The sequence below is a fragment of the Camelus bactrianus genome, chromosome 15, assembly GCF_048773025.1.
Source record: "Camelus bactrianus isolate YW-2024 breed Bactrian camel chromosome 15, ASM4877302v1, whole genome shotgun sequence".
Classification (NCBI taxonomy): Eukaryota; Metazoa; Chordata; class Mammalia; order Artiodactyla; family Camelidae; genus Camelus; species Camelus bactrianus.
This window is the reverse complement of record NC_133553.1, coordinates 33224531-33252118: the sequence shown is the minus strand read 5'-3', so window position 1 is coordinate 33252118 and position 27588 is coordinate 33224531. Positions and strand designations below refer to the sequence as shown.

At 54.2% G+C, this 27588-nt stretch overlaps 1 protein-coding gene across 8 annotated transcripts in view; it reads right to left on the bottom strand.

Annotated features, from left to right (window-relative positions):
• Positions 1–27588, bottom strand: part of TOGARAM2 (TOG array regulator of axonemal microtubules 2) — a 68835-nt gene that overhangs the window by 16802 nt on the left and 24445 nt on the right. For all 8 annotated transcript variants that reach the window (XM_074341843.1, XM_045511771.2, XM_074341841.1 and 5 more), the window contains 13 exons: positions 21427–21566; positions 20392–20505; positions 19615–19896; positions 18731–18942; positions 17745–17935; positions 13003–13052; positions 9962–10128; positions 7268–7418; positions 6877–7041; positions 5404–5557; positions 4595–4700; positions 3607–3842; positions 1501–1659 (listed from right to left, as the gene is read on the bottom strand). In XM_074341843.1, the coding sequence (XP_074197944.1) occupies positions 1501–1659; positions 3607–3842; positions 4595–4700; positions 5404–5557; positions 6877–7041; positions 7268–7418; positions 9962–10128; positions 13003–13052; positions 17745–17935; positions 18731–18942; positions 19615–19896; positions 20392–20505; positions 21427–21454 (2015 nt within the window). In that variant the 5' untranslated portion in view covers positions 21455–21566. The remainder of the gene's footprint in view (positions 1–1500; positions 1660–3606; positions 3843–4594; positions 4701–5403; positions 5558–6876; positions 7042–7267; positions 7419–9961; positions 10129–13002; positions 13053–17744; positions 17936–18730; positions 18943–19614; positions 19897–20391; positions 20506–21426; positions 21567–27588) is intronic.

Below are 27588 nucleotides of genomic sequence, written 5' to 3'. Positions count from 1 at the left end.
CTGCCTGGCATCCCTCCTCCATCCTGGCCCCTCCCCCACCATCAATCCTCCAGTGAGTGGTCAGAGATTTTTTTTTTTTTAATCAAAAGGCTAGCAAACATGAAGAAGTACTGAAACTCATTACTAGTCAGGGAAGCGAAAAAGGACTCTGAAACAGCAAGGAGTGAACGTTTTTACCCATCAGATTGATGAAAATCTGAAGTTCAGAAATTGCAAGGTCAGGGGGACATAGGCACCCCAAGCACTGCAGGAGGGGGCAGAGGGGCGAGGGCTCCCACCAATGCCCCGGCTGCCTAAGTGACGCGGCCCTTGGCCTCACTCCCACTCTGGGCTTATTCCTGAATTCATCCTCCTGGGCTGCTGGGGGTACTTTGGAGGATGTGAGGTGCAGCACTGTGGGAGTGCAGTGGGGAGGGTGGGAGGAGCTGCAGGCAGTGCCTCCCTCCAGGGTGCACCCTCGGGCAGCCACGTGAATTTACCACGTGGGACACAACACAGGACGCAGTGTGGACGTGCCCTCTGGAGCTGTACCCACCGTAGTGGCATCTCCAGACGATAACATGGCATGAACCAAGAAATGTGAGTAACTGGACCCCAACTCCAGCTTCTGAACATGGTTAATCAGGTCCTATCACTCTCATGCTTGAAACCATCTAATACCATCACACTCCTACTAAAAAACCCTCCAGTGGCTTCCAGTCACCCACAAACCAAAATCCCAACTCCTGACCGTGGCCTGTGAGGCCCTCCCTGGCCTGGCCTTGTCCTCTCCGTCTCGTGGCCCACCCCTCCCCTCGCTCACTGTGTCCCAAGCAGCCTAGCCTTCCTCTTTGCTAAACCCCAAGCTGATTCCATCCAGGGGTCTTGGTTCCACCTTTCTTTGCTGGGACTCTTGCACCCCAAACCCTCAAAGAGCTGGCTCCTACCAGCCCATCCATTCTCAACCCAAATGTCACTCCTTAGAAAGGTCTCCTCTGACTCTGAATCTAAAGTAGCCTTGACCCCATTCTCCATTACCTCTTGTTTTTATCCCTTACCTGGGTCTAAAACTCTCATCATTATTACTTGTTTACTACCCAGCTAGGAGGTAAGCTCCAAGACAGCAGGGGCCTGATTTTTCTTATTCACTGCTGTATCCGTAGTAATGAAAACACTGCTCATCAAATCTCTCTTGAAAAAATGAATGAATAGTTTTATTGAAAATGGAGCTGGGGTGGGACAGGAACTAGAATAAGATGGCAATGGCCAGAGAGGGAGTGGAAGGCGAGGAAGGGGAGGCAAGGAGCAGGGAGCATCCCCTGAGCGGGCCTGGCTGTAACTGCGTGGAGAGATGGGACGACAGCTGTAAGGAAAGGTCACAGCTTTGTCCATCTGACTGTCCCTCCCTGTGGCCTCAGGGAAGCTGAGCTCCATGGGCCAGTGCCCTCAGGGCTGGCTGGTTGCCTTACTTGCCCTGGGCTGGCCAGGTCAGCCATCCCCAGGCCCATGGCCCTGCATTACCTGGTGTCCGGGTTGGAGTCCTGGGCCAGCCTCACCAGGTTGTGCACCAGCACGTCTGTGCTGTCTCTAGTGCCTGAGAGAATCTTCTCGGCGCCTATCTGCTCCAGGACGACAGAGAGGTGCTCGGCAGTGCATTTCCGGACCAAGGGATTTCGGTGGCTGAAAGGAAACGCAATCATGAGCAAGGGCTCAGCCAAGGAATGGGATGTGGGGGTCCCCAGACCAGCACACATGGACCTACATCTGTGCATCCCTGTTTCATGTCACAGTGGGCTCAAAATTTTGTCCGGTGTGGGCTAAGGGGAATCTTCAAGGACAGAGCAGACCCTTCCTGACACTGGAACCAAGGATAATGACAGGGTAGCAGGAGCACGTGAAGCCGTGTGATGTCCCCTAGACGCACCATGTGCCCACCATCCCCATGCCTTCCTGAGCGCGTGTTCTGCTTTTGCCTAAATGCCCTTCCCCAACTTCTCTCCACCTAGAATATCCTACCTCTGCCTTCTGAGCCCCCCAGGCAGAACCAGTACTCCCTGGAGGCAGCGCTGTCCTTGTCCCCTGGGAAGGACTGGTGCGTCCCTGTGGCTCTCCAGTCAGGCTGGAAGCTCCCAAGGAGCGGGCACCAAATCTCCCTCCCAGTCAACACCCCAGGGCCCTGCTGGTGCCAGCACCTGCCAACACTTCAACATTTCCTGGGAGTTTTACTGCACGTTGAGCTGAATTGAGACAGGAGAGAGGGACAGGTGATTAATGGGTGATTTCACGGGGAACTTGAAATCTCACGGGAGGACCCCCTCAGGATGTCCCCTTTCTCTTTTTCACCTTATTCAAGCAAGGTTATGTGTCCACAGTCCATTAGGTGACACTGGCCCCTTCTCCCCACTGGGATACATCCCAGTGGAACACAAGGGAGACTCCTGGGCTCTCCCTACTTAGTATGGTCCAGGGACTAGCACCATTAGCATCTGAATCAGAATCTGCATTTAGCAAGATCCCGGGAATTCAATTACACAGCCCTGTTCCAGGCTCCCCTGAGGACAACTGACCCCATTCCTGCTGACAACAATCCATTGCCTTAGTTTGTTGTGAGTGCACCCCCTCTGCCAGGCACCGTAGTAAGCACCTTCTTACTAAGTGCCTTCGAAGCAGTGTCTCCTCAACCCCTGAAGCTACTACTGTCATCATCCTGAAGGTGAGGAGGAGGAGGCATAGGGAGGAATCCAGAAAAAAGCACAATTTCCCCCAAGTTAATAATAGCCACAGTGAGCACTCAGCAAATTATTAGGTAGAGGCAGGCCTGCTCTAAGTGCTCTTTCATGAATCAATTCCTTTACCCCTCACAACTTTATTATTACCCCCATTTTACAGATGAGAAAACAGAGGCATGGGGAAGTTCAGTAACAAGCCAGGATTTGAACCCCGGCCTCATGGCTCCAGTCTGTAGGCAAAGGCCTCTTGGCTGCGACAACTCGCCCTGGGTTCTGCCTGATAGACCACCCTGCGGAAGGGTCAGTATTGTGACTGGCTTATTGGGGTTGAGAGTCATGTCGCACTGTGGGAGTCACACTGTGGGAGAAAGGGCTTGGGAAACGCTTCTGGTTTTGCTGTTGGTTCTTGGTTCTGGTTTTTACATAAAGAGAAAGCAAATCAGGCTGCAGAAAGACTCCAAGAGCAGCCTGCCCCCTCCTCCTCCTCCTCAGAAGGCCAAGCGGCACCAGCTGGAAAGATTTTGTGCCTTGCTCTCCTCCCGGCCCAGATTTCATCAGGAACAGCGCTCCCCTGGGAGAGGGGCCGGGGCTCATCAGGCCCAAGCCGAAGGCTGCCTCTGGCGCTCAGTCTCCAGGGACATTACCATGGCCACTACGGGCTCCCCGGTCTTGAGCAGAACAATAGCACCTCTCCCTCCCAGCTGGGGCCCGGGGCTGCCCTGAGGCCCCTCGTCCCCAGCCTGGCCCAGGAGAGGTGGGGGAGAAGACCACTGGGGAACAGGGGTCGTCCTCCCCCAGGTAAACATGTGAGGCACCTGCTCCTCCCCCATCCCAGGGTCTCTCCCTTTGCCCCTCGTTCCCAGGCCACCCCCTCCCCTCAAAGGAGGCCTCCGCGTACTAGATGCCCACTGAGGTGAGGGCCACCAGGGAGCGGGCCGGGGTCACGTGCTCCACCATGGCCCCCAGGGACTGGTTGGCTGCTCTCTGGATGAACTCGCTGGTGTTCCCCATCTTCTGGAGCAGGCAGCGGGTGATCTCCTCAGCCTCCTGGTCCATATTCTTCTTCAAGGCCCGGAAGAGGTCTCCCAGGGTGCTGATGGCCAAGCGGGATACCTTGGAGCGGAGGTTGGTGACCTCGGAGAGAGATGAGAGAAGGACCCTGCAGGCCTGCTGGGTGCTGCCAAGGGCTCCGGCACATACGGAGAATGGAGCACTGTACCGCCTCCCAAGGCCTCCACCCTTGCCTGGGCCTGGGCCTCGCCAGGCTAGAAATGGACACCCTGCAGCAGTTCTGGGCAAAACAGTCCCATTTTTAAAAAACACTGTTACTGTTGTTATTATCATAATGATCAATTCCATCATTATCATCTCAAATTTGTACAACACTTAGTCTTGAAAGCACTTTTACAAATAATGTTTAATTTGATCTTCACAAGGCCCCCTCACTGGAAAAGTCTATTCCTGAGGGCAGGGGGCACAGCCTCCACTTGTGATAAGGTGCAGCCTAGGCCAAGCCCCAGCCCCATGGGAGAAAGGGTTTGGGAGGTTACAACTGCCCAGAAGTTGGAGATCTGGCCTAGAACACTCCATCCCTCCCCAGGCATTCTGAGTACAATGCAGGACTGTGACAAATGGGCACACAGGATTCCGATTGTTTCAATACCCAGAGATGAGAAAGAAGGAAACCCCAGGCCTCAGTTTTCCAATCTGAGAAATGGGTGGCTAGCTCCCACCTCAGGGGCTGGGGACTGAGAAATAGGGACGCCCATGTTCTGGGCACCATGGGCCCCTCCATGGCTGCTGTTGTGACCCACACTGAGCAGCAGCACCAGGGAAGAGGGGCTGGCTGGGGATCGGGCAGAGGGCACAGACACAGGATGCCTCACCTCTCCAGTCACAGCCAAGGACACATCGTGCAGCCTCCCAGCGAGGACCTCTGCGTGACAAGCTGCCAGGCGCTGGACACTCAACAGGCCTTTCTCCTTCATCTGCCTGAGAAGCAAGTCCAGGCCCTGTCACAGGCAGGTGGGGAGGGAGGAGCCCCTCTCTCTGCAGACCAGGGCCCCTACTCCACCACCGCTACCCCCACCACAGCAAGGAGGGATTCGATGGCCTCAGTGGCAGGGTGTCCTGGTGTAACATCCAGGCTGAAACCCTAACAGTCCAGTAAAAGCCATTTTATGGGGCCCATGACTCACTCTCACCCAGGATGGAAGCCCACACCCAGGACCCTGGTCTATGCCCCAACAAAGCCGGCACCATCAAGAGAAGGCACTTGAACATGAGGACACAGGACAGGGAGGTCTTCCCGCAAATGTTCTGGACCCCAAGACATCACTCTGCTCACAACCAAGATTTTGTGTGTCCACTGCCGCAGTGGGAGGAACACTGGGGCAGAATGACCTTGATTTAGAGAAATGGAGGGCGAGGGCCTATCTCGGGCCCCACAGAAGCATTGTGGAGTCAGGTTACACTTGCCATGCTGGCTCTGGTGCTTCGTAGAGCTGTGCACGGGCTGTTGGAGGGCCCAGGGCAGATGCAGGAGGCCAGACTCACTCAAACACACACACACACACTCACTGGAACCCTCCTCAGGACCAGGCCACTAGGGCAGCAGGGGAGGCAGGCAGCCGGGAGCAGGAGCTACTCTGAAGCCCTCCCTCTGCCACAGTGCACAAAGGGAGTGTTTCCTCACCAGTCACTGCTGTCCAAGCACTGGAGGGCATCCACCAGCCCCAACTCTGGGTTTGAGAAAGGCCTCGACTCCTTGAAAGCCCGAAGATCTGTCTCCTCCTCCTCTTCCTCCCACTCAGGAGACCCCAAAGTAAGCACCGCAGGTAAGGAGTGAGCTGCACTCACAGAGGAGGAAAGGAGCAGGCAGAATTCACCAGGAGGACTCGAGGCCTGGCCCACAGCACAGCACCAAGCCCACCTTAACGGGAGCCAGGGTTGTGCGGGGAGAAGGGACCTGTGAGGGCTGAGAAGCCAGGGCCTGAGCTACACTCCCGGGAGACCCACGAAGACCGCCTAACTCCCTACCTTTCGCTGACTGTTCCCTACCATTGCCAACCTGATTAATAAACAAACTGGCCTGTGTCACGCTGCTTGGTGCCAAGTGACCAAGCCCACCTAGCTGGCGATCCGCCCCCATCCTGCCTCCTCTGTGGCTGAGGCAAGGCCAGCGAGTCCGTCAAGGAGTGACCCCCCTACTCACTTTGGTGGTGCTCTAACCTTGTCCCCACCAGGAGCCTGTGCTACAGCTTCTCCTCCTCCTCCTCCCCCCCAATTCTCCATCCTTTCATGAAGCTTCTGCCATTGCCCATGTGAGTAGGGGGCAGTCTGGGTGGTCAACTGGCCAAGAGAGGAACAGTAAAGTGTCTCTGGGCCTGCAACGGGAATTGTGGATGGTGAGACAGGGCCACTCTGCTCCAGCGTTCCTCCCACTGTGGCAGCGGACACACAGATTAGACTTTCAGCTTGGTGGAATCAAAAGGATAGAAAGAAAATGGAAAAGGGAGGTACGACACTATTATTTCTAGTATGAAGATGATGCTCTATCTACCATCAATGTCCTATCACATCCTATACTTAAAGAAACTCTGAACCAGGTTGGTTGTTTTCAGATGTTCTTTAGTTGCAAAATCTATTCAAATGAAACATCACATGGATGTCCTGTATGCAAAAAGGTGAGGCCAAATAGACATTCTTCTAGTAGAATGGGGATAGAGCCTCCCCTTTGTCCCTTGGCAACTTCCTGAGTGTCCCATAGGACCTTAAGGTCCTTGGATCCCAGTCTGTAACCAGCCCTGTCCAGCCCTGACATTATGAGGCAACATGCAAGGTCTTCCTGGAACCCTCTTTTCCATTTCCCAGTGTTTCCAGCTACCTCCATGGAGGCTGTTTCCCAGCACCGTGGTCCTGGTGCACAGGTGAGTCCTCTAGGACACGCCATGCAGGCTGGGCACACCTGTCACGCCGTCCACAATTCCCATTACAATGCCCTGAGAGCCCAGCCTGGCCCACAGACACTTTACTGTTCCTCTCTCTGGCAAGGTGGCCACCCAGTCTGCCTCCTACTCTAACATGGGCAGTGGCAGAAGCAAGGGTCACCTTTATCCCCCAAAGCATCCTGAGACAGCACAGCAAGAGGGGCATGTGCCCCACCCACCTGAAGCATGGCGGGCAAAGCTGGGCTCCTGTTTGCTGACAGGGATGCTGGGCAGGGAGGCCCGGTTGGCCCGTTTCCTCAGGATGACGCCCATGTTGTTTCTGCATGGGCTGCTCAGCCCGGTGGGCACAGACAGGGTCCTGCTGCCCCGGAGGGGAAGGAGGCCTGTGGAGGCAGAAAAAGTCGTAGCACGGAGCCAGTCCTGTCTGCCCTGCTAGCCCCAGTGTCTCCCTTTGGAAACGGGCCCATCACTGGGCTATGAGAGATCAGACATGGCTCCCTGTCCCGTCTAAGGACAGAGAGGCAGGGAGGTGTGGGGAGCCTCCCTTTTAGCCAAGGTGTTGACCAAGAGGTCTCCCCAGCCTGAGGGATCCATCCCAACTCCTAATACCTTCCTTCATTGAGGTTCTCCGGGAGCCCAGGCTCTGGGAAGCCAGCTCCCTCTCCTTCTCTGGGTCCTTCTCCATCCAGAACAACTCCATCTCCTTCATCTGCTTCAGCCGCATCTTCTCCTGGGCAAACTTGGAGATGGTGACCTGGGTCTGGCACAGGGTCAAGGCAGACTCCATCACTGTGGGGACCCAATTGTACTTTCTATACCTGCTTCAGTTATTCAATCACCAGGAGAGTGAGGGGCCCCTGTGTGCCCATCGCTGTTCTGAGTGAGAAAAAGGTCCAAGACCTTGCTCCCAGAGAGATGTGTGGAGTGGGGAGATGACAGCAAACAGATCAGCCTCTAATGACAGGCAACACGCACCAGAAGGGAAGTAAGGGATACAGGATGACAAGGCTTCTGTTTCAGGTAGGGAGGCCCAGAGGGACTCCCCAAGGCCATGAAATTGAAGCAGAGACATGAATGCAGTGAGGAGCAGGCTTGCAGGTTCCTAGGGGAGATGTATTCTAAACAGAGGGAGCGGTGAATGCAAAGGCCCTGGGGCTGGAGTGTGCTGGGCATTGGCTGGGAACCCTGAGGATGGCACAGCCGGGGCACCGTGAGTCACAGGAGAGATAGGACACAGGTCATAGGTGGCAGGGTTTGGGGGGGGGCGCAGGAGCCACAGTGGGCTGGACCCTGTGGTCCATGCCTTGGGGTTTTCCTCTGGAGGACACAGCAAGCCACTGGAAGTTTTGAGCAGAAGAGTGGTATGATCTGACTCCTTTGTTTTCTTTGGCTGGCTAGGGGGATTCTCTAAGTATTGTTGTTTTTTTATAACTTTTCATTTTGAAATAATTTAAGACTCACAAAAAATTGTCAAAACCGAACCAAGAGTTCCCACATGGTAGGATTTGGACCAGGATAACAGGAATAAGGATGGTAGAACAGCCAGATTCTGGACATGTTTCAAAAGTAGAGCCCATGGCTTTGCCTGATATGTGAGGTGTGGGATGAGAGAGAAAGACAGGAGGCAGGGGTGGACCCAAGCTTTTTGGCCAGAGCTGCTGGAAGGCTGGAGTTGACTTTTACTGCTATTCATGGAAAGGGGACTCTGGGGAAAGAGGAGGTTTGGTGGCATGAATTTCAACAGTGGAGTTTTGGATGAAGTAAGTCTGAAGTATAATTAGATACCTAATGGAGATGTTGAGCATCCATCCTGTACAAATATGGTCACATAATTTAACTGCTACTAGAGATCTGGGAAGGTCTGGGCTGGAGAGGGAAATATGGGAGAGCTCAGCATAGAGGCGGTGCTTCATGCCGTGGACTGGACCAGGTCATGGGGGTCAGTATAAACAGACAGGAGGCTGGAGGTCCAAGCTCTGGGGTCTCCAGCACGTAGAGATCAAGAAGACACAGAGGAGCCAGCGAAGAAGGCTGGGAAAGGAGCTAACTTTGATGCAGTCAGAGAAGCAAGAAAGAAGCCATCTCTCATCTCCATCCGTTGGTGGGGAATTCAAGAAGGATGAGCCACAAAAGCTGGCGATGAGTCGAGTCAGAAGAACACTGAGATGTGCTGCATGTGGGAAGGTCATGGCCATTGGTGCCTCAACGGGGACAGTTTCAGTGGGTCTGTGAGGACTAAGCCCCACTGGCCTGGACTCAGGAGAGAATGGGGGGAGAGACAAGGAATTATTTTTGCTTTGGTTTGGTTTAATTTTCTTAAGATGAGAGAAGTAACAGAAAGCTAAGATGCTAGTGAGAATGATCCAATTTCAAGGAGAACACTATTGATGCAGAAGGAACAAGGGCTGGAGTTGGGATATCAGATGGATTAAACTAGAACAATAGGAGGTGTTGAGTGAATGGTATGCTTGAGGTTGAGATGATGGTGGGGGGAAGTTATCTGCAGAGCCCAGGTCTGTGGTATGATCATGGGAGTGAGTGGCTAAGGTGGGGTGGGGGATGAGATCATTTCATGGCCCTGAGTTACGTCTCCTTTGTCTCATGGTCTGTCACCCTCGCTGGGGTGGGCTGATGTGGAGCCTGGTCCTCATCAGCATCACTGGATCCCGGTCCTAACAGAGTACATGCACAGAGCAGGCTTTCAAGATACGTTTGTTACACTCATATCTCTGTTGCAAAGAATGAACACAGGTCCCCATAAAAGTCACTCTCCAAGTTTTATTCAGTTCATCCAGTCTAGGATCGGGGTGAATCATCTGGATCAAGGTCACCTCAGAAGTGCAAGGTATTTGTCAGCCCATCAAGCACAGCCTTTGGCTGATCTGCCTCTGAGTCAGCTGCCTCTGGGTTGCTATCTTGGGTGCTGGTTCAAATTACTCAGCTTGGTTCACCTAAGCCCCTCTGTGCTCTCCCCACATCCTGCTTCCTTCTGAACCATGTGTGACCTCTCTCTGCCTCCCCTCCTCCCTCATCCCCACCCCTCTGCTCCCTGCTATATTCTTCCCTTCACCTAGTCCTTCTCATCCCCATCCTTTTCCTCCTCCCCTGTTTCTCTTCTTTTCTTCAGCCTTCACCCCAAACCCATCTACAGGTTCTAGCCTCAAGTATTAGGGGCAGCTGCCTTGGGGCTCTTCCTTGCTTCCCTCAAGCTGGTCCCACACTCACGTATTTCAGAAACATGTGTGCATTCAGCCAGTGGTCCACTTTGACCCCAGCTTCCTCCTCCCCTCGCTTTCCAGGTACCTTAGTGCTACTCTCCTTCTGGTCTTCTTCTTTTAGTAAGGGGTGGGCTTCTTTGGCATGGCTGAAGGAGAAGGCTGTCAGCGTAGGAGCACACTGAGATGAAGGCAGGGCAGGCCTCTCAGGGGCAGCAGGCCTGTCTCTGACAGGTGTGACCAAAGGTTTTGGCTCTGAGGAGTCGAGAACAAGAATGGAGCTGAAGACACCCAGAACCCTGGAGCAGCTGCCATCCCTTTGATCCTGAGGCTCTATGACTCTGTGACTGGTATAACATTTTACTGCCTAAGCCCTCCACCCTTGGTTCTTCTGCCCAAAGCTTCCTAATGGAGAAAGACACAGGTTAAATTTACTCTACAGAGCAGCATTCACAGTTATAGAACAGGCTGCCCTAGGACCAACACCCTCCTTCTTTAATCCATCCATCCATCCTTCCATCCATCCATCCATCCATCCTTCCATCCATCCATCCATCCATCCAACAATTATCACACACCTTACTCTAAGACAGGGGAGGGAGGGAGGAGAAGAGGCAGGAAACAGAAGCAGATCTGTTATCTAAGAGGTTTAAGATATTTCCTGAGAATATAAGTCTATCTTACCTGGGAGGTGTGAACTTCAGGAAGACAAAAAGTAAACTGAGCCCACTGACCATTATAAACCACCATGCACCTTTCTGAGACCATGACACAGTACAAAGAGACCAGTGAACTAACTCTAGACCAATGCTCTCATTTTACAGACGGGAAAGCTGAGTCCCAGTGAATTTGAGATGCTCTTACAGTTGGTAAAACACAAATTCATTTCCAGACATCAAATCCATAGTATCTCTTTGTCATCCTATATTTTCCCAATTAATGGATTTAAGAATACATTTCTTATAATAGAGGCAGTGTGGGGGTAGGTTCATTAACCTGGTTCATTAACCAGGTTCTCCTGCTCACAAAGTTTGGAATTCACTGTCCTAGGGTGAACTTGCAAATCTGGGGTCCTTTGGGATGGGGGCCACCATCTGGGGCTGCCTGAGGCTGGAAAGAGAGTGTTGAGTCTGGGCATCCAGCAGGGCTCCTGGGTCACCCAGGATCTCTGCCCGGCCCATGCCTTCTGCCAAAGAGCCCTCCTGGGAGAAGGATCCAGGGCCAAGGAGAAGGAGGGGCCAAGTCTCCATCCGCCCAGAAGTAAGGCAGGGCCGAGGGCACAGGCGTCCAGACACCAAGTGATTGGGGCAAGGACTGCGGAAATGCCATGAGATTGGGGGAAGCCCTTGGCTTCAGGCAACACCACGTGAGCCCCTAGTATGTGCCAGATGTGATGCACACATTGGGCAACACTGTCCCCAGCCGCCAGTTGGAGGCTCAGAGAGCCCCTTAAGGACTCTGCCATTTTGTATGCCCCCCTTCTCACCTATACCTCCAAGAGACACGCTAGGAAGTCTTGTCTTAGCAGCCTGGCCCCTGCCTCCTTGGGGCCTAGTTCTCAAGCAGCAAGCTGATGAGACAGACAAGGGAGTAGTTATAGGCTGGGGTGTCCTGTCTGAGCCCTCACCCCAGCACCCTCAGAGTTAGCTCGTAAGGGGTGCTCAGTGCCAGTGTGGGTCACACCAGACTGCCCCAGCTCACCCCGCCACAGCCTGGCCAGGGAGGTGGGGAGGTGCAGCCGCCACAGAGGTTTCTGTGCCAGGTCTGCCTGTCCGGCCCAGCTGAGCATCCTGACCCTGGGGCCTCTTGGGTAACAGCCTACCCCTGGCCAACCGACCCACCTGCTGCGCTGATTACAGAGTGATCTGTCAGGAAGCTGGACAAGAGGCCACCCCCTCCCGCCAGTCACAGGGCAGCTGCCTCCAACCCCCACAGTCTGCGGCCGAGGCTCAGGGTACTCTGCCCAGGTCCCCTCACCTGACCTTCCATCCTCTCCACAGAGTCAGGGCATCAGGCTGGAGAGCCTCTCTGGGCCTTGTGTCCCACTGGCCATCTGCCTCACTTCCAGCGCAGGGCTCTCTTCCCCTGACACTGAAACCTCCTGGGATTGGCTGACTAAGGCATCTGTGGGGATGAGGTTTAATTTCTCACTCTGTCTGGAGAGGAAATCTCTATTTGCTTAAAACAGTGCAGGGGCAGCCGCACAATGTGTCAGAAGGTCCAGCCTTGGAGCCGTGCGGACCTGCACGCAAATGTGGCAAGGCTGCCTTCCGAGCCCTGAGGCCAGGGGTAAGGTCCAGCTCCATGAACCTCACTGCATCCCTTCCTCGGTCAAATATGGACAGCGCCTTCTCTCTCAGCTGGGTCACTGGGAAGTGACATGCGCTGGTGCACCTCAACACACCTGGCACAGAGCAGGGGCTCCCCTCCGTGGCACCAGGGTGACTTCTGTTTCCCCGTGTGTGAAATGAAAGACTTGAGTCTGAGAGGTCTCCTCTAGTGCTGATTCTTTGTTTTTCTTGGAGCTCTACATTTTATTCATTCAAACAACAAAATACAGAACATCAAGGTAAACTGTGTGTCCTACAAAACCCAAGAGTCTGAAATTTCACATAAAACTGGAAAAAATGTTCAAAAGAGGGTGACCATATAACTTGTCATTCAAACAGGGACAAAAGGCAATAAATGGGGATTATTCCAGATACTTATTATCCATACCCCCAAATTAGATCTTTCCTTTATACATACACACATACACACACACACATACACACCACATCTTCTTCATCAGTCATCTGCTGGTGGACACCTGTCGGTGGGCACCTGTCAGTGGGCACTTAGGTTGCTTTCATGCCTTGGCTATTGTAAATAATGCTGCTGTGAACATTGGCAAGTAAGCATCTTTTTGAATTAGAGTTTTCTCCAAATGTATACCCAGGAGTGGGACTGCTGGATCATATGGTAGTTATTTTTAGTTTTTTAAGGAATTTCCATACTGTTTTCCATAGTGGCTTCACCAAACTACATTCCCACCAACAGTGTAGGAATAACCCTAATTCTGATCCAATGATTCAGCCCAGGAACCAAAGCGTCAAATAACAAATGACTGTGTGAATGGAGAGTACATACCTAGAGATTTGGGGGTCTTCTCCCGAGGCCCACTCCTCTCCCGAATCAATCTTAAAAGAATAGGAGAGAAACAAGCACCATGAGAAACGGCAAGCAAGAGCTGCTGCTGTGAGGAGCCCAGGGTAGCTCCAAAGTGGGGCAACGGCCAAGAGAGGGGACACAGCAGAGGGCGCTGTGAGTGGCCCTGTAAAGAGGCTCTTGGCCAGGGATTCAAAGCAGCAGGAGATGGAGCTTCTTCTGCAAATTCAAGGGCAGGCTGACCGGCAGGCCAGACCAGGCCAGACTCGGTGTCCAGACTCAGCTCTGAGCCTCACTTCCCGGCTGCGCAGCCCAGCAATTCCCCAGGAAGCCAGCCTCCCATGGAAACTGCTTAGTCTAAAAGAGGGCACGTCCCCTGCCGGAGAGCGGCTGCAGAAGATGAGGGTAAATCTCCTCCCAGCTCAGCGCAGACTGAGTCCTCAAACTGTCCCTACTCCAGTAGAGCTCAGTAATCCCCACCCCTTGGCTCCCCAGGGTCTAGAGGGATTGACCCTCTTTGCTGCTGATGGGAAATTACCATGTTTTGTAACAGAGGTTCAGTTTGAAACTCAGCACACAAAGAGAAGATGGGGCATTCCCGGCACTGGTTTTTACTGTAATTTTTAAAATAGGCAGCACCATTTACTCATTCAACAGATATTTATTGAAGACCTGCTAACTATGTGCCGAGCACTGTTGTGGACACTGGGAATAGAGCATCAATAAGACAGATGGAAGTCCCTGCCTTCTTGGAGCTGACGGTCCTGTGAAGACCAGTTATACCAGTTACACATTATCCAACGTGGATTTTCTCTTCTTGTTGGGAAATGCATAGACATCAGAACCCCCTGGGGGACTGACAGGGTAACAAGTCACAACGAAAGGACTGCGACACAACATTCTGTGCTCTGGCCTCAGAGGATTCACACAGCAGAATGACCCAGGCCAGGATGGTCACAGGACAGGAAGTAGGAGAGCCCACTTAGGTGCCTGCCCAGATCCAGGGAACCTCTATCCGAGGGGACTATGGAGGTCGGGGGCCCCGAGTTCTACTGGGTGGGCAGAGCTTCAATGACCAGCCAGGACCCAGAGTTGCTCCCTGGAACCAGCACGACCTCTTGGATCTGGACCCACATGGAGGGCTTGTATGGTTTGGAGACAGTAGGCAGACACCCCAGGGCACCCAACTTAGGGAGCCCATCCTCCAGCTCTTTGCCGTTGGAACCCACCACTGCCCAGCTGCCCTGACAGGATTAGGGGGCAGAAATGGAGCTGGGATGTCCCTGTGGTTGCCCCCTGCTGCCTGAGGGGAGCACAGGGCACCGAAAACCCTGGTGCTGCTTCCTTCCCCACGCCCGGCCACATCCCGCTCCTGGCCCACAGCTTCACCCCTTTGGCCTCAAGCTGGAGGCTACTTTTCCTCCTTCTCTGGGCAGAGGATGTGGCCTCAGAGCACGTGGTTCTGCCTCCATAAAGCTGCAGACCTCTCTCCTTCCCTTCCCTAGAGACCCACCAACAGAATGGACAGAGGCCAAGGCCGCCCATACCCACCAGAGCCTCTGCTTTCCATCCCCTCCTCCCCCTGCTGAACCCACAAATCCCCACCATCACCTGGGGTCCTTCCCCAGGCCCCACGAGAGGGGCGGGAACAACAAAGCTCTGTCTCCAGCAAGAGGCCTCTCCCTGCACCAGACACCTAAGCACCTACCAGTGTGCCTGGGCAGCACCAGCTGGACCCAGCCCTGAGTGGCCTCACCAGTGCCCCAGCCCCTGCCTCTCCTCCCAATTCCGTCTCCGTGAAGGGCACCCCATCCATCCAGTGGTTGAAGCCAGTAACTTGCACGGTCCTCAGCTCCCCAGCCCCTCATCTCACATCCAGCCAGTCACCCTCCTTCACCTGTTGAGGCCCTCCACATGCTGACCACCACGGACCACTGCCTCTGCCCTGCTGCCCCCTCTCCCCATTCCTGCAGCCGCCCCTGACTCAGTGAGCACAGTGCATGACACTTTGTTGTTGCCAAAGTGACCTTCCTAAATCAGGTCCAACGTCACTTCCACACCGAAAAGCCATCTCATTGCTTCGGGATAAAGCGCATACTGCTCAATTCAGTACCTGGCCCTTCAGTCCTCCTCACCTCCGACGCGTGTCACACACAAACATGCTGCTGGAAAACTCCTAGCACCACTCCTTCTTCAGCTGTCTCCCTCTTCTCCATCTCACACGCTCTCCCTCAGGCTTTAGAACTCAGCTCAGGCCTCACCTCCTCCAATAAGTCTTCCCACCCTGATTGAAATCATTTTCCACCATGCTCCCCAGGATAAGGGGCACTTAACTTCCTGGATTCTGAGTCAGTGGTTTACTAGTAAATCTCTCCTGTGAGCTCCTAGAACATAGGGACTGTTTTGTTTGGCTTTGCTTTCATAGCACCCAGCACAATGCCTGGCATAGAGTTGGTACTTAACATCTTTCAAGTGTGTAAGTGAATGTATGAATGGATGATTGGGTGCATGGATGGATGGATGGATGGATGGATGAAAGGGTAATGGAGGCTCCTTCCCAGCCATTCACCAGCCTCACAGTCAATGGAGACAAATCCATGTCACAACCAGACAGCAAATGGGCAGATACTTATCGTGTGAATAATCCATGGCAGGTACCAAGTTTGGCACCACAAGAACCACAGAGATTTCGAGACATGGCACCTGCTCTGTAGTGCTCCAAGTTAAAGAATAGAAAGGAAAGTTGAACAAATCGGGGGGGAGGTGGTCAGGCAGTGCACGGGCTGGATGCCATGTGGTTCGTGCTGAGAAGGCTCTTCCCTTCCCTGCCACACCGAGGAGGCCAGGAAAGACCTTAGAGCGAGGGTGGAAGTGGGGCCCGGGCTTGAGAAATGCAGGAACTGATCGGTGGGCCAAGGATGAAAGGCTCATGTTGGGACTGCAGGGATGGAGGAGGTGAGGGCTTGTCATAGCGGGGTCTAGAGGGTGGGAAGTTTCCTGCAGAGCAGCTGAGGAAGTGGCTGGGACACCCTGAATGTCCGACCAAGGAGACTCGTCTTTAAGATGCTGCCACCAAGAAGTCAACAAAGGCGAGGTGCATGGAAGAGGTGCAGTCAGAGTGTGGATGAAGACAGAATGTTAGGATGGGGAGCCCAGGGCTGCAAGGAGACGGGTTAGGAGATATGGGGGGTAGTCAAGTGGGAGCCAGGAAGTGCAAACTGAGAGGAAAGGCAGGGGCAAGAAAGGGGTGGTAGCTTTTGTATTTTCTCTTGTTGTTTAAGAAAGACCTGATGGGATGTGGCAATCTGTTAGGAACAGAGGCAATCGGTGCAAGAGTTGAAGATGATGCTGAAACTGGAAGATCAAAGAGAATGCCTGCACCTCGGTGGAAATCAGGAGATGGTGGGATGGAGGCAGTGTGGAGAAACAGGAGGTGCTCCGTCCGTGATGCCCCAATGGTGGCACATCCTCCCTCCCTGCCTCTGACATTGGATCTGCATCAGCCAAGCGGACCCTGGGGATGCTCAACAGGAGGAGGGAAGCACGGTGCTTGACTCTGGGGAGACCTCAGAGTAGAACAGGGGATACGGAAGTCACCCATCCCATGTGATTTTGGAAGCCACCTGCACAGATGAGATCCCAGGGGATAAAAAGGAGATGGGGGTTAAGGGCCCAGGAATAAATTTTTTAAATGATGAAAGAAGGAGCAGGGGAGACTGTCTAGAAGCAGGTTTAAAGTCAGGAAGGTGAGGAAAGAGGAGCATTCAAGAGCATCGACAGCTCAAATGATACAAAAAAGTCAAGAGCAGTGGGATTGGAGGAAAGGTCACTTATTTGGGGCCAGAGAGTCATGATAGCCACCAAGAACTCTCGGGGAAGGAAGAGGCAGGTGTCTGAGCAGGAAAGGAGGAGGAAGTGTCCATGGTGAGCAGGCGAAGGTCCGTGGAGCAGGCCACTGTGAGGAGGCTGCCCACCAAAATGGAGCCGAGAGCTCAAGTCCAGGAACAGGTCCACAGACGGGTTCCCACGCTCTATCGGGCATGGGGGAAGATGTGGACATGTGTCCGACAGAAGGGGAGGCAGCGTGGGAGATGCAGGAAGAAGCTTGAGAGAAATGGGTACAGCAGACCCCAAAGAGAGACCCCAGCCCACACTCACTCCAACATCCATCTGGACTGACCACAGAGACTTCTTGGCCATGTGGAGAGCACCGTCTGTCCCACTTACAAGCCATAAGTCCTGATTTATTCCAACACAGAGCTCTTCCACCCTGGTTTCCAACCTTTTGGGGGGTATGAAGCACCCTCTTAAGTCCAAAAGTTTTGTGGACTACTTCTCTCCCACCAAACACAGACATGATAATGCTTGTCTTTTTAGTATCCATTGATTAAGAAAATGCATCATCACAAAGAGCTGCCAAAATTCAATAGAGCTTTAAAATAATTTGTATTTTATCCATCACTGCAGCAAACCATACACATCAGGACATGGGTAGAGGTAGAGGCGAAGGCATTATTTAAGCCCATACACCCCGCTTGCTGGAGGCAAGGATCAGAGCTGTGACTGCCCCAGGTCTGAGGCTCATGGTGGGGGACCCTGCCCTCCACACAACCGGCCCTCAGAGATCTGCCCTGATGTGGAGGCCCTACCATGGGGAGTCCAAGCAGATATTGGGGGATAGAGGAGAGAGGATCACTAGGTAGTTTAGACTTAGGGCTGCTTACCGTGTAGGGGGTGCCCTCAGGCTGGTGAGGAAGTCCTGGCCTGGAGTCAAGAGGCTGGGAAGGGAGCCAGGCATGCAGGAGGAGGTCCTGGCGGACACCCCAGCCTTTGGGATGGGCGGGGTTACGATGCCCCCCAGAGACTTGTGCATCTTCTCGTCGTTGCAGTGCAGGTATTGCTGGGATATCTGCACCTAGGAGTGGACGTAGGGGAGAATCTGGTCCATGAAACATTCCAGCCTGGATGCTCACCTCCCAGGCCCCTCTCACAGAGCGGTCCCTTCTATCAGGAGCCACCTGGGCAGTAGTGCTAGCAAGTGTCCTCTGGTCTCTCTTTCCAGCCACACAACTCTGGGGACCCTGGTTCATTGTTTCCTTTCCATTTCAGGCAAGAAGTGGTCCCCTCATTCCTACTCCAACCCCTTTTGCTGTTATTATTATTTGTTTTTCTGTTCTTCTCATTTCAGAAAATCCTAGAACATCAGAGCTGAAAGGGATCCTAAAAAACATCTGGTCCAATCTCCTCTTTTTAGTGCAAACTGGGGCCCAGAGAGGGGAGTGACCTTCCCAAGGTCACACAGCCAGTGAAGGGCAGAGTGGAAACCAGAGCTCAAATCTCCTGAGTCCCAGCCCAGCATTCTTTCCCCTCAGCCACACTCCCTTACTGAAAACAGGGAGAGTTGGAAGCATGAGGAATTCTGGAACATTCAGACCAGAGAGGCTTGGGAACCACCAAAGGTAGGACAGGTGGTCACACAGCCCTGTTCAGGAAAAGTAGGCCCAGCACCTCTGGGGCTGCTCCCAGGCCAGTGACAGAGGCTTGATGCTGTGGCGGGGTGGGGCGAGATGAGGGCTCCCGGCCCCGCTGAATGCTGCTCGGCCGAGACACCTCCAAAGCAGCTCAGGGCTCGGGAACAGGGGTTGGTAAAGGACAGAAAGAAAGACAAAAGGACAGAGAGACAAGACTCAGGGTAGTCAAATCACCTTACCTCCTGGGCACCGGGTTTTAGCTCCTGGGGACCCTGACAGCTCCTGGGTGGGTCCAGGCTCTTCTCCTTGCCTCCGCTGGCCTCCGGGGTGGTGGGTATGCTCTGGATGGGAGGCATCGGCCTGGGCAACCTCAGCAGCCTCTGAGAGGTGGCCCGGGGGATGGCAGTCCTCAGGGGCACTCCTCTGGGGCCTCCCCCGGGCTCCAGAGAGGCTGAATGGGGTAGGGATGGGGAGTAAGTTAGCCGCAGGAGTGCGGGGAGTGGGATTAATTGAGATGCTGGCAACGGGGCCTTATGTCCTGGGGAGAGGGGGAAGAGGGAGGTAAGGGCAGATCTGCCCCCAGCACCACCCCCACCACTAGACTGTGCCAGCAGACGGTGCTGAGTGTTCTTTCCCATTCCTGTAAAATGTGGTGGAAAATGTCAATCAAAGTCACCAGTTTAAAATTCAGAGGCAGGTTGGGTAGAAAGGGAAACAAAATCGGTACTGGATTAGGAGTGAGGACATCGGGTTCTAGTCCTGTGTCCATCTGAAAACCACTGGGTTTATCTTAAAACCCAGTGGTTTTAAGGATAGCTGGTGGGAAGGGAGGAAGAATATGATCAGATTTGTGTCCAGAAAGAACCCCTCTTGCTGTGAAGTCTACAAGGAGGCGAGTGGGGGTTGGTGGGGGAGGTTGGTAGGGGGCTACTGCAGAGGCCCAGGTGGGAGATGGCATTCCAGGGAGCAGGTAGAGGGTGCAGAGAGAGGGCACTTGGTGGGTGCCCTTGAACAGCCCTGAATGGACCCCAGTTGTCAGCTGTACACCTGCTGATCCTCACAACGCAGGTGGCTTGGTGTCCCTGACCTTGGGGTGGGAGAGTGGCAGGCGGGCAGGGCTCACCTCGGGAAGATCTTGCCAAGCCCTCCGAGAGCCTCCTTTTCTTGAGCTTGTCCTTGATCTGGGTGGTGTCCCGGGCCACACTGTTGGCTTCCGACTCCAGCAAGGGGAGTGGCACCAGGGGGTAGGGGCCTTGAGACAGAGCCCCAAGGTTCCTGGGGTGGCCATTCCTGACTGGCCAGCCCTTCAGGGGAGCATCCAGCTTGAGGCTGCCAAGGTTGCCATTTCCACTCAAGGGTTGCGATGGCTTCTCCAGCGGAGTGCTTGGCGTTGGCTGGAGGGAGGCTGAGGCAGACAAAAGCAAGAGCTGTTCTGCTAGAGGAATCCACTTGCCCTGACTGCCCTGGATGCTGGACACCCCCCACCCCCAGGCCCCAACTCGAGGGACAGCAGGACCTGCCTTCCTGGGGCTCACAGGGCTCTCCCTGGGTTCCTAGGAGAGCCCCAGTCCCTGTTCCTGCGGGTCCCCCTCCATACACTTCCATCCCCCAGGACACAGAATTGAAAGGACCCACCTAAAACCAAAGAGCATTTTCAGCAGGGACCACAGTGAAAAATAACACCTGCTGGTATCCTGAGGACACAGCCAGGCTTCTGAATACACTCCTCTTCTCCCTCCAGGAACAGGCCCAAGCTCTGCTCTGCGATTTCTGGCCCTGAGCTGAGCAGCTGCCAGGTGGAACCGCTCATTCTCTGCCCAAAATCTCCAGAGAGGCTGCCCCAGGCACTCGAAGGCCATCTGATGTGACCAGGTCACCAGGCTCAGTCCCCCAGTCTCACCTTCTCCAGAAGTGTTCAGGCTGGAGTTGCTGGTTCCACCCAGGAGTGCACGGGGCCCAGCACTGGTTCGGGGGACACTCCCACAGTACACGGCCACTGGCGCCAGAACCTTGGCTGGGGACAGAAGCAGAGGGAGAGCAGCACCTTAGAGTCCACTGGGGCCAGGACTGGGGAACAGACTACCCCAGGCAGCCTGGCCCACAAACCGGAGCCTGGCCCTCAGATGGGGGCTTGCCACCCCAACCCCAATAGGCCAGGGCACCAAAGCCCAGAAAAATCTAGACTTCTAGATTTTTCTTAAGCCTTCAGCACCTTCCACTTCCTTACAAGTATCTAACGTCAGGCAGGATCCGGTGTAGCACTAAACTGTGCAGGTATTTTCACAGTCATATATCAGAGCCCCCGGGGCTCTGCCATAAGCACAAGGACCATTTCCTGAATTGCTCTGGCATTCCATGTTCTCCACCTTCCTCCCAAAGGGCTGCTGGGCCACTGCTCCAGTCCCTTCAGGGACAAGAGGCCCTCCACCTCACAGACACCCATTCCATCTGGGCCAGGACCTCCTGATCCCCTCACTCTCCAGAGGAAACTGAGGCTCACACAGCCGGCTCCCCGCGGCAGCACCAGGCCTGGAACCCTGTCTCCTGATACAGAACCGGCCCCTCTGTTCCCACTCTCCTGCCCTGTCAGCTGAGGCAATGGGGACACCCAGCCCTCCCTGAGGCCCCAGCCCTGCATCCTCTGCCCATCCTCATCCTTCCACCACGGAACACACCGAACACTACAGTCAGCTACTCTGTCAGCCCACCAGCTCAGACAGTGGAGGCAAAGCTCAGGCCAAGGAGACCAGAACCAGGCCAGGGAGCCCTTCCCCACCCTGACAGGAGGCCGAGCAGGGGATCCAGTGTCAGCCCACGGAGCGCTGGGCCCAGGCAAAAAGGCTGGCTGCCTGGCTACATTTCCCAGGCAGAGTGCAGCCCCTGGGAGTATCCAAGGAAGACCCTAAGCCCCCTGACTTCCCTTGGTGGCCCTTACCAGGGGGGACAGCATCACGGGTGCCCATGCCCTGGGTGGAGAAGGCGTCTGGGAGGCTTTCCAGAGGCAGCAGCTACTTTCTGGGCTGTGAGTACAATCTTTGGGCATCCAGATGGCCCCAACGTGTAACATCCGGGGACCTGTGATGGGGAGAGGCAGAGAGAAGTCAGTACAAATACCGAGCACTTTTTGAACCACTTCGCAGGAAGCCCAGCAGGAGCTAAAGCATTCTTGTAGTGAGGAGAGCTGCCACTAGACTGAAGGACACTTGTCTAACATCTGGGCCCTCTCAGGCACTTCAGAGCCTCCGGGGACCAAGGCCGTGTGACTACAGGCAGAGCTCATCGCCCAGAGTGTCCGCGAAACCTGCGAACCCGGCTTTGCTCACGGCTTTGGCTTTGGCATGGACACCTTAGGGTGCTGGGGAAGGTGGAGTTCATCACGTTTATCTGACGCTTTGTTTCCCCACAAATTTCTGTTTCCCTCATGACTCTGCCAGCTGCCCTGGAAGCTCCTGTTGAGTGTCAAGCTTGTGACCCAGCTTCTCACTCAGTGTGTGGTGGGGTCTCCCCAGAGACCGCTCCCTAGTTTTCTCTCAAACGCACCGCTCTCCGTCTGCATGAAGTTCCCAGCCTTCATTCTCACTTTGTCGACCAAGCCAACCTCAGACTCTCTCAGCTATTTCCTTGTCCTGCAGCCAACCACTTGAGCACTCCAAGCCCCTTCCCAGCCTCCCTTAAAACTCTGGGGTCATCATCAGCTCCTGCCCTTGACCCTCACTTCATTCTTTTTCCATGTGACAGGGCCCCACCACAGACTCTGTGACTTCACACAACTTCATAAATTCTCTGCTGAGATAACAGTGACTCATTTTCACCCTGACAGGTAGGGAGGTGGACCACCAAGCTGATCAGTGATAACATCAGAGGTAAAGGCCGCATCTCCCAAATCTCCCAGTTTCTACTTGAGAGATATCAGCTGGGGACAGGGCAGGAGGCAGTAACAACTTCCTTTGGCCAAGCAATAAATCCCAACTCAGGAACTGAGAAAACCTGCCTTCTATCTGAAAGCCAGCCCACCACGTCCCCACCCAGGCCCAGAAGGCAGAGCAGCTCCTAGCAACCCTTCTGGCCAAACAGAGGTTCCAGCCCAGCCCAGCCAGCCCAGCCCCAGCCCAGCCCCAGCCCAGCCTTTGCCTGGTCACACTGACAACGACCTTAGCCAGGGAGAAGGCAGCTCTGTCTGCTCACTACTGGGATAAGGATTTGGCCACTTGGTAGCTACGAGCAGCCAGGAATAGCCGAGGGACACGACACTTCTCCCGAGCAATGTGAAGGAAGAGTCTACCCAACAGGTCCCAACACTCCACCCCTTGCCCCACCAAGCCGGGAAGGAGACTCAAGAGACTGGCAAGGCAGCTGCTTCCAGCAAAGTTCAGCAGGACAGACCTTCCATGGCTGAATTAAAGCAAACAACGCTGGAGTCCAGGCTTCAGGGGCAGCAAGAGCTGCAGGCCCACAGACCCCTGCTTCCCCGTTTCGAACTGAACGTAGACTTTCTAAGCGAATTACACCTGGAAAAACAATCTTTAGCTACAGGCCTTATTCTCAGCCTCAGCTGCAGATCAGAATTGTCTGGGAACTGATTAAAATGACAGATTCCCAGGCCTCGGCCCGGGCCCCTTACTGAAGTAGCGTCTTCTAGGGAGCAGGCCACAGGGATCTGTTTGGGGATTTTTGTTTTGTTCTGTTTCTAAACTCCTGAGTGATATTTATGTTCAAACAGGATTGAGAACCACTGGGCTATAGTTCAGATTCTCTTTCTAAGAAGATCCCAGCCCTGTTTCTCACCGTCGGCTGTCAAAGTGGTATTGCTGCCTCAGTTTCCCCAAAGGGATCACCTCCAGGAGGCTAAAGAGAAGATGTGGGGCTGCTTGAGAGCACAGATAGCATGAGGGTCAGTGGCACCTTCTGAGCAAGACCACCCCCACCCCACTCTCCACAGCTTCGTCAGGAGACAGACACTGGCTGCATCACTCCATGCCCTGAGGGACACCAGTGGTACAGAAGGGAAACCTGGATCCACTCCATAGCTTGCCCAGCCAAGCCACAGGCAGAGTCCCTTTCAGGCCTCTCCCACCTGTGTCCACACCTTTGACCCCTCAGGCCCTCAGGGGCTACACACAGGACCTCCCCAGTGCCTGCCCAAGAGGAGGTAGCCATAGCCGTGTAGGACAAACAACCATGTCTTGTATCTTGTGTGACAGCAGTGGGTGGCATGTCCCCGGGACCTGGTGGGAACTTAAAGATCTAGGTCCAAACTATAAAAACCATAATCAGAAATCCCATTCCAAATGTGGACAAAGCTTTGGGTTTGGCATGGACAGTACATAGTGCTGACACCTGAGGCACAATTCATTGCACCCCCGTTTGACCCCACACTGTCCTGGGCACCAAGGAGTGACTGTCCCCTATTGGAACAGCCGGTCCTTGACCTGAAGGGCTAACAGGATTCCATCCTCACCCCCAGATGTTCTGGATCACCCAAGATGGTTGGCTCCTCCACCCTCCTCCTCAGTTTCCCTGCTCAGGGAATGGGGTAGCCAGAGATAACTGACTGTTGTCCACTCCTTCCAGTAAAGCTATGGCTTAAGAGGGTCCATGGTGACCAGCACCACAGGAATGAAGAAAGGCGACAGAAGGGACTCAGGTTTCAAGTGGAAGGGAAAGGAACACTGGGACTGTCCCAGGAATGAATGTCAACCCCAAGGTCAAAATCCCAACTACCCTGTGCCTTGCACAGCCCACAGGGAGCCAGTGCCCCACTCTGGGTCCATCGTGCTTCCTGGGGAGCTGGGCAGAGCCTGGTTCCCAGAAGAACAGCCCTCAGGCAGGAGGACCAGACTCTGAGGGGGTAGGAGGGATCAGAGCAGGGAGGCCAGGGACAGGATCAGCCCCCAATCCTGGGACATGGGTTCCAGTACTTTAGAGAGCTCGTGTGCTCTGATGTGTCTGCTGGAAACCATAGTGCCATGTCAAGGGGAGGGGAGAAAGATGGCAGAGTTACCAAACCTAGTGTTTGAACCCAAAATACGTCACCCACTGAAATACTCTCTGAAGAGCGGCCTCAGATCTGGGCACCCCTCCCACCTCACACCCCCATCCAGTCTGCTCCTGAATGTCCACCTTGGGACACCTGGAACTTTGCTTTGAGGTCAGACACGGCTGGGTTGGAACCCTACCCTTGCCCTCTTGAATTAACTTGGGAAGGTTACTTCATTCCTCTGAGCTTTGGTTTCTTCATCTGAAAGTGTCCGAACAAAGGCTTTTGTTAGGATTAAATGAAATCATGTACAAAAGTGATTTAGTACCACTGCTGGTAGATAATCACTAACATCAGGTCTGAACTCTCCCTCCTCCTCCCCCCACCCCCCACACATCCACACACATGCACACCCATGCACAGCCACACTGTCTTCAAAGTTACCAGGGGCCTGCCCTCCATTCCTACAAGACAGACCCAGGTGACACAGGCACCCCTCCCAAGGAGTAGACAGATGTGTCTAAAGGGTAAGCAGCCCAAACTAGGAGGGCCCTCGGTCCCCAGTGGTACTCAGGGTGAGTCCATGCTGTGCAGGAAACACCTGCTGTGCAGGGACTGGTAGAGTGAGGTCCATCCTGGTCATGAGCAAGGATGGGTGCATAGGGAGGAAGGCAGTGCCATCTGACTTGGCACCTGGAGAACTTCCATGGAAAAGCTGCATTCTGGCTCGGCCTGGAAGGAAGCAGGAACTAGTGGGCAGGGAAGTGGGAAAGACATTCCAGGCTGAGGAAACTGACAAAGGCGTGGAGGACAGACAGGACCTGAGAGTTTGAGGTTTGGCAGGAGGACCAAGACTAGGCAGACGGGCGAGAGCCAGTACAGAGAGAAGTGCAGAGCTCTGTCAAGTCTGGGCTTGTCTGGCAGGCAAGGGGAGCTCTAAGATTTCAAGCAGAGGAATGATATCATCTGCCCTTGTTTTCATGCAAATCTCTCAAAGGGGACCTGGGGTGGACTTCCCAGGGAAGGAAGCTTTTGACAAAATTTTAGGACTGAGACTTAGAGACATGAGCCCAGCCTCTGGACTAGGCACAGAAAATATATGTACTTAACCAACATTTGCCACGAGTTATTGTCAGAGTTTAGACTGAAGAGAACAACCCTTCCTGTATCCCAGGTGTCTCCTTGAGAACAGTCACCCACCCACCCCTCTGTTCATCATACACACCCCCTTCCCCTCCCCTACAGGAGATAGCCCATCCCACAGACCCCCAGGGACAACTTGGGATGTTCTTAGGTGACCTACTGGACTCTGACCTCCTGGGTTCAGTCTATCACTGAAAGTCTGAGATCCACTCACTCATTCAACCATATTGTGAGGTTCTAAGATACAAAGGTAAATGAGACTAAATTCCAACACCTGTGAGCTGTGTAACCACAGACATGTCACCAAACTTCTCTGAGCAGCAGTTTCTTTAAATGCAAAAATGGAGATATTGCCTACTCCACTTCAATATTGCATTGAATAAAATAGAAAAATCACCGAGTGCTGAGCCTGCCCCCTAGCAAGCAACCAGTATCTCGTGGTGTTAGTGTTACCGCAATGAACGAGGCCACAGCATCAGGTGGAGGATGGGTTTGGGTGGGCGGGGCAGGAGGTTGTAGAAATAATCCTGGAGAGAGGGGAGAAGAGTCTGATTCGGGGCAGAAGTGGTTCATACGGGGGGATGGGGCAGGTCAGGGAAATAATTGGAGCCAAGTCAATAGGACTGGGAGAGAGATTAGATCAGGGGAGCTGAGGGGAATCCAGCTTGCGTCCAGGGTTCTGGCGTGGAGGCTACAGGACAACGTGCCATCAGCTGCTGAGATGGTGACACAGGAGAAGGTGCCTGCCTGGGAGAGACAATGAGTCCTAGTTTGGGCAGGTTGGTGTGTGGCTCCTCCAGGACCCCAGGTGAATTCATCTAGAAAGCAGCTAGTCTGAGACTCAAAGAGGGAAGTCTGGGCCAGAGACATGCCCAGGAGACCCCCGGTAACCAATGACTTAAGCCACTTGGAGCCGAGGTCATCAATGGGAAGACCTGGCCCCGAGAGAGAAGAGGGAGAGCAGGGGCAGTCTGGGAGCCCAGGGAGCGGGTACCAGGAAAACAGAGAGCAAAGAGTGAGCAGAAGTGTCCACATGGCAGAGGTCGGGTGGGGTCAGGACTGAGAAAAGCCCACTGGCTATGGCCATGGGGGAATCGTCCAGGTTAGTGACAGCAATTTCTGCATGTGGGGACCCGGAGGCCCCGTGAAGGTGCTGTTGAGGAGCATATGAGGTAGAGACAGTGAGAACAGATCACTCTAGAAATGCTGGATGGGGAGGAGGTGGGGGGGTGGTAGGTGGCAGCTGGGGAGGGCTGAGGGTGGGGAAGGTGGTGTTGTGTGCTTATTTGTTCTCTGTGTTTAAGGATAGGACCTACTGGAGCATTCTCGTGGCTGGAGGAAGCAGAGCCAGAAGGGAAAGGCTGAAGACATGGAAGGAGGCAGGGGGACTGGTGGTGCAGGATCCCAGAGCTAACAGGACAGGGGAGAAGGGCACAGGCAGGGGGTCACGGGGGCAGGAGGTGGGCAGCCTAGGGGAGTCCAGAGAAGTGGGCCGGAAGGCTTTGACACTGTCCATGAACTAGGAGGTAAGACTGCCAAGCATGAGAGCAAGGAAGTTCTGGAATATGGTGTATCTGATTCCAGGGGAAAAAAAATCTATTTCTTTTCTCACCCTAACCCCAGCCAGATGCCTCCATCTTTGTTACCTTGGGGCTGGGCTGATTTCCACAACAACTCTCAACTTCCAGATAAGGACTCAGCCACTCCTGGAGCTGGTAGTCCCAAGAGCCATCTCCATCCTGAACCAGGAGACTGATACCCACACCCACGAGACCCTCTGTCAGAGGCATCCAAGGATCCCCCTCCCCACTGACACTGGCTCCCCCTGTGACTGGCACATGGGCCAGCAGGAGGCAGTACACAGATGAAGTGGCACCCCTCTCGTACCTGCTCCTTTCCTGAGCCCCTTAACCAGCTCTGGAGCCACACCTACTGGCTCCCTTGCCATCCAGGGGCAGGGAGGTCAGTATTCCTGTA